This window comes from Oncorhynchus tshawytscha, linkage group LG02 (genome assembly GCF_018296145.1).
Source record: "Oncorhynchus tshawytscha isolate Ot180627B linkage group LG02, Otsh_v2.0, whole genome shotgun sequence".
Lineage (NCBI taxonomy): Eukaryota > Metazoa > Chordata > Actinopteri > Salmoniformes > Salmonidae > Oncorhynchus > Oncorhynchus tshawytscha.
The window spans coordinates 10,325,919-10,337,063 of record NC_056430.1 but is presented as its reverse complement, the minus strand read 5'-3'; the positions used below and the strand labels follow the sequence as shown (position 1 = coordinate 10,337,063).

Sequence of the window (11,145 nt, the reverse complement as noted above, 5' to 3'; positions counted from 1 at the left end):
CAATAAATCTCAATTTCATTCATTTTAAATTCAGGCTGTAACACAACGAAATGTGGAAAAAGTCAAGGGGTGTGAATAGTTTCTGAAAGAACTAATCAATTCTTCACGAGGCTCTTTCACACACAGATCCAAACTTAAAGTTTTTGTTTAGCCCCCTAGTTCAGGTATTCCCAAACAGGGGTATGTCGGGGGTACGTCAAATAAAAACGAGATTCACATATAAAAAATGAATAAATACTGCACAGTCCATTTATATTTTCCAACGGGGCTATACATTTGGGTGAGACAGACAGACAGACAGACAGACAGACAGACAGACAGACAGACAGACAGACAGACAGACAGACAGACAGACAGACAGACAGACAGACAGACAGACAGACAGACAGACAGGCAGGCAGGCAGGCAGGCAGACAGACAGACAGAGCTGGTTAAAAAGGAGCAGGGGCACAACTTTCACGGGAACGTGGGGCGTGTGTACAGTTAGGCCCTAAAGCTTAAGCTTAGGCGCTAATGCCAGACAGCCTAAAAAAAAATCGAAGAAAAAACTCAATGTATTGGATTTTTTAAGGTATTGTTCTCTCTTAATTCAGCCGGCCCTCACCACCCACCCAATATTGGACGACCCCAAAAAACGCCCTGTTGGTTATGAGTCAACCCGCACATCACTAGCGGCAGATGCATGACATGCTTACAGAGGCTGCAAGGTGCCGGAAATATTTGACTATGTTTACCTGACAAACACAGACAATCCAAAAAAATCACTTCCAGTATTTGTCCAGGCAAACACACTCTTTGCCTTTCAGACGGTATTGATTTGAGTTTTTGTGAGATATAATTTCACTCATTACTTTTCCCAAATACTTTGCAGTTAAGTGTGAAAAGTTTAATTGTATTACTGTGTTTTCAAAGAGGATGGTTTGGAATTAACTATTTTGATGAACATGTTTCAAGTCATTATTGTATACAATGAAGTTTCAGACTTGTGTTTTTCTTTGTAAGCTTTGCCAGAGACGAGTCGGGGTTAAACCTCTAAAATTCTAAGCCGTTGGGGGTGAGGTGGTACATATGGAATTGTTTTACAGTTTTTCTCAGTCGCTTTGATGCATTTTTCACATCATCCCTAACATGTGCAAAATAATAAGTGCATTTCTCAGAACAATTTGTACAAACTGCAATATACAATAGATATGTTTCTAAAGCTAGTCAGTCACTAAAAATCCTTAGTACATCTCTCAAAAGTAAATATTCATGCCAATGATCATGTCAGTGTCATCAGAATGATAAGTCATTGAGTCATTGTTCACGAACAAGGTCGTCAAAATATTTAGGCCTGTTGTCAATGTAACTGTGTACTTTGACAGTATTACCTGATGTAAACTTAGGCTACAGTTTGGATGACAGTTACTGTATTGAAAATGCGCAAGGCTGCACTTCTATGGCATATATCAATTTCAACAGTACTATTTACATATTACTGCATGTGGGTTATTGATTGAACGAGACTGGACAACCCAAGGGGCACAAAGGAAAAAAAACTAAATTAGAAAGAAACACAGGAAACCACCCCTAAGGCACAACTTTACCCGCAGCACTGTTGTGCTGTCTCTACACATCCAGACGTTCCTGTCTGTCGGCCCACATATTCTCATCCACATCACACCGGATATTTTCTCTTCCAATGCAATATGGAAAGAATCTTTTGGAATGCCTTTTCCACCCTCTGCAGGCGTCTACTGTGATGTCCTCACATTCTGCATCCATTGCAGCCAGCAGGGTCATCTGTGTGTGTGGCTGACGATCGTACTCCTTCCACCTCCATGCTGAAAATAACTCCTCAATTGGGTTAAGGAATGGTGAATAAGGTGGGAGGAATTCTATGAGCATCCTCGGGTGGGTCACAAACCATTGCCTTATGATGTTTGATCGATGGAAACTCACATTATCACAAATGACCACATACTTTGGAAAAATCTTCTCTAAACAGACCCCTCTCATCATCAAGGAGCCCTGTAGAGAGTCTCTAAAAAGTTGAGTAGATGCTGGGTGTTGTATGGCCCTATAAGGGGGATATGGCTTAGGGCACCATGCTCCGAAATAGCAGCACACATGGTGATATTTCCTCCCCGTTGGCCTGTCAAATCCACAGTAGCTCTGTGACCGATGATATTCCGACCCCACCTTCTGCATTTGGTCAGGTTGAAGCCAGCCTCATCCACGTATACAAAGTTGTGAGAGGGTTCACTTGATTCCAACTCCATTATTACATCATATCCCAGAACACACAGTTGAATTTGTTTTGGTAAGGAAGAGTGACATAAAATGTACATATATTGCATGATCCTTCCACAGCAATAGAAATGTGTGCAGTTTATGCTTACTGTACTATGTATCACTATAACATGATGCTGTAAAGTAGTTACATAGATATATGTTTTACCTGTACATACTGGTACCGTAGCTCCTTAACTCTGTCCTCATTCCTTTGGAATGGTACACAGTACAGCTGTTTCATACTCATCTGGTTTCTATGCAGCACTCTGTCGATGGTTGAGATGCGAACCGTATGGATGTTTTCAAAGACATCGTTGTCTTCTATAATGGTCCTTTTGTATTTCCCAGAGTCTCATGGCATTGTTTGCTAGGACCATGGTGCAAATAGCCTCCTCCTGTTGAGGTGTGAAAAGGTGTCCTCTGCCACCGGTTTGAGGTAATCTTGCAGTCCTATGTGGGGAAAAATGCAGTGATGCATCGCACACTTTCACATAGACAAAAACTATGCGAACACACATTTTACTGTAAAACCTACAGGTGGGTGCATGTAAGGTGCAGTATGTATCTGTATAGAGTATATTTCTGTATGCTGTGAAATACAAGTGGACTACTGTAATATGAAGCATTGTAGGAAGTATACAGTATACTGCTTATATACAGTAACAGTGCACTGTACATTGGTGGACATACCTGTTCTCTCTTCAAAACGTTTTAACTATTGAGGACACGGTTGATCTCCCAATATTCGGCTGCACCCTTCGACCCGCCTCAGCCATTGTAAGGCCATGATTGACAACATGGTCTACAATAGTGGCCCTTATGTCATCAGATATGCGCCTATGTCCTCTTCTGCCTCTTCCTCTGCATCCTTGCTCCTCTTCTTCCTCCTCTTGGCTGTTGACCCTGTTCGTTTCCTGGTCCATCCATTATTGGAAAATTGCAGCTCTGTGTTGTGGTCTGTCTATATATGCTTGCCAATTGATTCTTCATGAGATGCACATTTGAGCAATTTAGACAACTGGTTGATTGTTGGTTGAACTAACACTTTACATTCCTTCATGAGTGAGGGTCAATTTCACCTGCACGATTCATCAATTCACGTGTTTGTACAAAAGGTCTAATAGAAATGTGTAAAACTATGCTTGACAGTTTATGACAAATAGTTCAACAATTTTGCATGTAATGGCTTATGCAAGGAACTAATGCTTAGATGTTTTGAGGGGTAAGACTATTCAACAGAGAACCATCTACTATATTTTGATCAACATGACATGAGCAATTGATAATGTGGAAAAAAGCTGACACTTGTACATTATCAATTGTAATTTGTTCAAAGGAATAAGAAATGGCTTTAATGATGTGCACAAGTGACTAGATGATTTGGAATTTGTACAAATAGTATCAAGAATTGCACTTTTGATCTAAGAAATGCACCAAAGTGACTGAGAAAACTGTAAGATGGTCATACTGTCACGTTCTGACCTTTATTTCTTTTGTTTTTTATTTATTTAGTATGGTCAGGGCGTGAGTTGGGTGGGCAGTCTGTTTGATTTTCTATGATTTGGGATTTCTATGTTTCGGCCTAGTATGGTTCTCAGAGGCAGGTGTCATTAGTTGTCTCTGATTGAGAATCATACTTAGGTAGCCTGGGTTGCACTGTTTGTTTGTGGGTGATTGTCTATGTTAGTGGCTTGTGTCAGCACAGGTGTCATTTGTAGCTTCACGGTCGTATTTGGTTTATTGGTTTTTTTGTTACTCTTTTGTATAGTGTTCAGTGTTCTCTTTATTAAAATTCACTATGAACACATACCACGCCGCATATTGGTCCTCCGATCCTTCTCGCCTCTCCTCTTCAGATGAAGAGGAGGACGACCGTGACAGAATCACCCACCAACCAAGGACCAAGCGGCGTGGTAAAAGACAGCGACGGCAGCAGCAGCAGCAGCAGCAACAGCGGCCAGCATCACAGGACTCCTGGACATGGGAGGAGATACTGAACGGAGAGGGACCCTGGGCACAGGCTGGGGAATATCGCCGCCCCAAAGCAGAGCTGGAGGCAGCGAAAGCTGAGCGGCGGCGATATGAGGAGGCAGCACGGCAGTGCGACAGGTACAAGAGGCAGCCCCCCAAATTTTTTGGGGGGGGGGCAGACGAGGTGTGGTACTAAGCCAGGTAGCAGACCTGAGCTCACTCCTCGTGCTTATTATAAGCAGCGCATTACTGGTCAGGCACCGTATTATGCGATTAAGCGCACGGTGTCGCCAGTACGTGCCCATAGCCCGGTGCGCTATAGGGCAGCCCCCCGAAAGTTCCATGCGAGTGTGGGCATTGAGCCAGGGCGTATGGTGCCTGCTCAGCGGGTCTGGTCGCCGGTACGCAGTTTTGGTCCAGGGTATCCTACGCCGGCTCTGCGTGCTGTGTCTCCGGGGCGCTGGGAGGGTGCAGTGCGTCCTCTGCCTGCGCTCCGCTCGTGCCGGGCAAATGTGGGAGTGGAGCCTAAGGGAGAGGTAGGTGTAGTAAGCACTAGATCTCCCGTACTTACCCAAAGCCCGGTTCAACCTGTGCCTGCACTCTGGAGGGTGCGGGCTAGAGTAGTTGTCCAGCCTGGGGAAGTGGTGCCAAGGTTGCGCACCAGAGCTCCAGTGCTCCCCCACAGCCCGGTCCTTCAGGTGCCTCCTAACACCAAGCCTCCTGAAGGTCTCCCCAGCCTGGTGGTTCCTGTGGCAGCCCCACGCACCAGGCTGTCTCTCTGTCTCCTCCCTGCAGGTGGTCCTGTCTGTCCGGCGCTGCTGCCGGAGCCTCCCGCCTGTCCGGCGCTGCTGCCGGAGCCTCCCGCCTGTCCGGCGCTGCTGCCGGAGTCTGAGACGCCAGAGCCCCTCAGCCCAGAGGCGCCAGAGCAGCTGCCCCACCTCTGTCCCGAGCAGCTGCCCCACCTCTGTCCCGAGCTGCCCCTCTGTCCAGTGGGGTCATTGAGAAGGGTGGCCATGGTGAGAAAGCCACGGAGGCGGACAATAAGGCGGACTAAGACAATGGTGAAGTGGGGTCCGCGTCCCACGCCAGAGCAGCCACCGCGGACAGACGCCCACCCAGACCCTCCCCTATAGGTTAAGGTTTTGCGGCCGGAGTCCGCACGTTTGGGGGGGTACTGTCACGTTCTGACCTTTATTTATTTTGTTTTGTATTTATTTTGTATGGTCAGGGCGTGATTTGGGTGGGCAGTCTGTTTGATTTTCTATGATTTGGGATTTCTATGTTTCGGCCTAGTATGGTTCTCAGAGGCAGGTGTCATTAGTTGTCTCTGATTGAGAATCATACTTAGGTAGCCTGGGTTGCACTGTTTGTTTGTGGGTGATTGTCTATGTTAGTGGCTTGTGTCAGCACAGGTGTCATTTGTAGCTTCACGGTCGTATTTGGTTTATTGGTTTTTTTGTTACTCTTTTGTATAGTGTTCAGTGTTCTCTTTATTAAAATTCACTATGAACACATACCACGCCGCATATTGGTCGTCTGATCCTTCTCGCCTCTCCTCTTCAGATGAAGAGGAGGAAGACCGTGACACATACCATGGATGATTTAGCTAGTTGAGTTTGAATTGTAGGACACCTGTAGGTTTAAAAAAAAATACTAGAGCCCATAAAAACACACTGAATAACACATTAACAAATGTCAAAAAAAACCATCCAAAAATAAATCATAAAGAGTAAGGTTTTGAAGTGACGGACGGACGGATGTCGATCTGCTATGCTTTATCTTGGCCAGGTCGCAATTGTAAATGAGAACTTGTTCTCAACTTGTCTACCTGGTGAAACTATGTGAAATAAAAAAACAGCATGAAACCATGAGGATGGACTCCTAGATCTGTCTCTGTCTGTATAGATCGCTCTAACAAAGCTCAGGAAATATTTGGGTTTTTTGGACACATATTTAACCCCTTTATTTTTGTTGGCACAAAACTACTTCCATTTGTTTGTATGGGTTACCATCGTGTACCTGAGAGTCTCCCCTTTCCATAATGCAGTCATCTTAGTTTGAAGCTCAAACAGTTAGGACACTACAGACATTCCCATTCACGGGATCTCTCATGGTCTGACAAACTGATGGACACAGTCCATGTAACAACAAACGTCATTGTTTAAATTGTCGGATGTTGATGGGGATTTTTTGATTTATTGTGTCACTTTAGATTGATGCACAGGTGTACTGTAAAAACTTTGCTATTGAGATGAGAGTTAGGAAAACGCTTGTATTTCTGGTAGAACAGGCAACAGCCTCAATGAATCAAAAACGTCATCAGTGTCAAGTCAAACATATTTATTTGTGTAGTTTAAAATATATTTTCAAATGGAATTATAGCATACAGTACAATAAACACATTCCTAATAACGTATTCTTATTATAAATTAATAAAAAATATAATGCAATTTAAAACAGACAATAGAATCTACTGGAATTGATATTCAATCAAAATGCTGGTGTCTATACCCAGTTACAGTATACAGAAATAAATCCCCATTTGTTCATCATTTTGCTGTTATATCACAGACCACACATTCATTCACACAGCAAGGGCTAAAGAAAATAACTATCACTTTGCCTTTATCATTGTTTCACATGCAGTGAATGAGTGACAAAAGTAGAAAATGGCATTAGGAGGACAACCTGTTGCAGAATCTCATAAATATACAGTAATCCGATAAAGTGCTCATGCAGAAATCATGGCCGATCATGAATGTTACGTGAGGCTTTCTGTTGAAAAAACAGTTCACTTTTTGGCATCAAAATCAATGGTATTATTTATCATCATGGTACATTCTATGCACCCCAGTGTGACATACACAAAGCTCTAGCACAGGAAGTGCTTCCAGAAGAATTATAGAATGTTGTATTGTTCTAATATTCCAGGAGCCAGGTAACCAGGAAGTGCTTGCTGTAGGAACCTGAAGGCCATGCTAGCATATCATACTGCAATGTAATAAGGGGGCTTTTTGCGGCCTAGAGCAGTATAGTGCCTGCATAGTGCCAGGGTAGGGTAGGGAAGTCTCCAGTTACAGTATACACTGCTACTGCCAACCATACAGAAGATGCAAACCATTAAGAAAGGAGCAAAGATGCTTCAGCTTCAAATGTATCATACACAGACACTATACCCAGATAGTGTAAACATTCTAAAAAGAAAACAAACATATAGACATATTTTCTTTGCTTGAATGGAATTGCATATAATTTGCATCAGCCCTGAGAAACATTTGACTTTGGAAAACGCAGACTTCATCGTGCTTTGGAGCACATGCTCATTGACCTGTGTTTATGATGGACTTTCTGGTTGCCTGACACTGTGGCAATAGCTAAATGTTTGCTCACACAACTGAGTAATAACCTTGAGTTCATGTCATCAAAGCCAAGTTGTTGCCTAACTGATTAACTGATCAAAACCATTTTTAACCTCTCCATATCAGACATGTCTCCTGTCAGGGTGGTCTCCTATTTTGTGTTGCATACATTCATACATAATCAGAATCGTATGAGTATGATTCCATGAGTCTGTACACTCTTAGAAAAAAAAGGTGCCATCTAGAACCTAAAATGGTTCTTTGGCTGTCCCCATAGGAGAACCCTTTGGAGAACACTTTTTGGTTCTATGTGGAACCGTTTCCACAGATGGTTCTACCTGGAACCTAAAAAGGGCTCTATGTGGAACCAAAAAGGGTTCTCCTATCGGGACAGATGAAGAACCTTTTTGGACCCCCTTTTCTAAGAGTGCAGCATGTAGCTCTGTGGATTTCAAGAACGTTTCGAATACAGAATGAGTTTTATTTGGAAGTATTTTCAAATAATTTCCCATATTTAGCCTACGTACTATTTGAAAGTATTTCCAAATATTTATTTCAAATACTATTTTCAAAATGCTTGGGAGTGTATTTGAGTAAGTGTATGTAAGTATTTCCAAATACTTTCCAAGTGTATTTCCAAATATATTACAATATTCAACTACATGTCTTGAAAAAAAAATCAAGATTTTATTTTATATATATACTGAAATACTTACTTCTAAATGTCTTTGAAAGTAATTGAAATACCCTATATAGTATTTGAACCAGGTCTGCCAGTTACAAGACATTGAAGTCTCATTCTCACTTTCTGTGCAAAATCCCTCTATCAAATTGATAGAGAAAGAATGAATACCTTAAATTATTCTGTGTGTGTGTGTGTGTGTGTGTGTGTGTGTGTGTGTGTGTGTGTGTGTGTGTGTGTGTGTGTGTGTGTGTGTGTGTGTGTGTGTGTGTGTGTGTAACAAATTCAATCTAGTCTTCTCAGACTAAAAGCATCATAAGCTGAATGTCTGGTCTTTCTCTTTTGTGTGTTTACGTGCAGCCGCAGGACTCCACGATCATATCAGGGACGTCGGTCTTGACAATGCTGTGCTGTGAGTTGAAGTAGACCATAGACAGAGGCCTGCGCTGGATGGGCACGCAGCAAGAAGAAACCGCTGAATTGATGCCGTTGGCTTTAAGCTGACTGAACACTGTGGCGTGGAAAGAAGACGCGATGCCCGGAGACCCGGCCAGGGCCTGGGGACACTGACCCATGCAGTGATTCATGTGGTACCCTTCTGGAGCTATGATCCAGTCCTGCCACTGGATATCCTTGAACTTGACGTAGAAGTCCTTCTTGCAGCAAACGCTGACGTTGTCCCCGCAACGCAGGGACCTCCTCTGGAGGATGTGTTTGAAGTTGTCACGGAGCCGCACCTGGGCCACCACAAATGGCTGATGAGCCATGTCCATGGTCTTACCCAACTCACACAGGTTCTGGCCTTGGCCCGGCTCAAACCCGGCCTCCTTGCAGGTGACCTCAAGCTGTAGCTGCCGCTTGGCCCCGTCCAGGAAGGCCTGTAAGGTGTGGGTGATGGGGAAGGTATGCCAGTTGCTCTTCTGCACATCCAAGATCTTCTCCAAGAGGAGGGTGTGGTTGGATCTGCTCTCCCCAGGGCTAGACAGATAGATGTGGGCTGTGGCGGTGGGGCGGGGACCCCGGTTAGGGGTGTCGGAGGAGTGGACATACAGCCACAGGGCAGATTGAAGCACCTGGATGCTGTGGTCTCTCTCCTGCTGGAACTGGAAGGTGAGGCCTGGCTGGGCGCCAGTAGTAGTGTTCATCTCATCTAGATCACAGAGAGAAAAGACAAACAGAGAGAAAGTGTGAGGATCGATTTGTCATCTTTCAACTATAAACAGTCTTTCAGGTCCATTCTATAAGTGATGCCAATACATCTAGAGCACTACATTCGACATTATGCAAGTCAAGAACTACATTAGATTCATTTCACTAAACATATAAACAGATATTTATGTTGTTTAGTTGTATGAGTTATTTCAAAGTTATTTCAAACCATCAAAATCGAATCATTAATAGTTTCTATTGAAATGCGCAAGAGAAAAGAGGTGTGTAATATGCACCTGAGTTTGGACATGAGCGTTACAAACTTCTGCGTAAATAAAGGATTGAGATCAAATAGAACGATGCGCGCAAACGCACGAGGTACCTTGAGGTAAAATAGATATCTTCAGTCAGGGTTTCAATGTAAATAAGTGTGTCAACTTTGTATTTCAATGTACATGGCTTATTTACATTGTTCCAAAAGCGCATTAGATACCAGCACATTTGAGTTCATAAACAATCAAGTCCCATAAAGCCCAATAAAGTGAACATAAGGTTCCACTAGCTAAATATATATTATATTATAATGTAAGTACACTTACCCATTTCTGCGAAGCTCACTATTTCATATCCCAGATCTTTGGTTTCCTTGATCTTGTTTTCAAGTTCAATGGTTCCGTCCGGTCTGACACGTCCCGCGTGCAGTTTGCGGAGCGCGGTGAGAAGTGCAGCGCGGGACACAGTCGATGTGATATTTGGTCTCTCTTTCAGGTGCAGCTTGTTCAAGATCTGCTGCTTGGCGATTTCAACCAGGAGCCTCTGCTCCGCATCCTTCTCCATTAGCGGCATGCCGCAGGACGCGCAGCCCGGAGTGGTCCCTGCAGTGGCCGCAGCCTCCAGGCCCATCACCAGCAGAGACGTCATCAATAAATACATTGGCAATGTTGAAGATGAAGAGAACAGCATGTTGGTGGAGTCTCGAACTCTATGTATTTGAAAGGCACAAGACGTTGGTAAAATAATCGATCAAATGGAAGAAAACATGTTGAAATACGTGTTGTTCCTGAGTTGGTTTACACAAGTTCCTGAAGTTGTTTTTTCAGTCATCAGGTGCTTGTTCCTGCAGGTGGATGCCTCGAAGACAAGGGTGAAGAGAGCGGGAGTGGTACTTCAACACCTGATGATGCTCCCCATATCTGGGTTAATCTACCAGAAATTGTGACACGTTAGAGGGGGGCACCAATGAGAACATCAAATACATTACAGCCACTACACTGTCTCGCTCTCTTTCTTTTTCTTAGAAAACACACACACGCACGCACACACTCACACACACACGCGCGCGCGCACATACATACACACACCACGTAAGCAGAGAAAGACGTGCAAGAACGAGAGAGAACCGTAGCGCACAGTGATGAAATATGACACATTATGCACAGTGCTTTTAAGGTTAAAATAAGAGATAGCTGGGATCGATAATATAGCCTATCACACCGCTATATTACAGAATAATAAATCATAATAGTCAGAATACCTGTGGCGTGCCATGCCACGTAGACCCGTGGCGTTTGCCCACTTTGACACATCTTTATTTGATGGCATGACGCCCGGGTATTAGTCAGCGCGACGCCTCACATTGAAGTGACCAGACCAAAGTACAGCAAACTATGAACTTTACCCCAGTTAGTTATCACTCTTTACTCAATCTAT

General features: G+C 43.7%; 1 protein-coding gene across 1 annotated transcript; it reads right to left on the bottom strand.

Annotated features, from left to right (window-relative positions):
* Positions 1-7,914: 7,914 nt before the first annotated feature.
* LOC112262705 (inhibin beta B chain-like) lies at positions 7,915-10,740 on the bottom strand. Its single transcript, XM_024438415.2, has 2 exons — positions 10,035-10,740; positions 7,915-9,436 (listed from the first exon to the last, which is right to left on the bottom strand). The coding sequence occupies exons 1-2, from the start codon at positions 10,396-10,398 to the stop codon at positions 8,637-8,639; spliced, it is 1,164 nt and encodes a 387-aa protein (XP_024294183.1). The 5' UTR covers positions 10,399-10,740; the 3' UTR covers positions 7,915-8,636.
* Between the last annotated feature and the right edge of the window lie 405 nt (positions 10,741-11,145).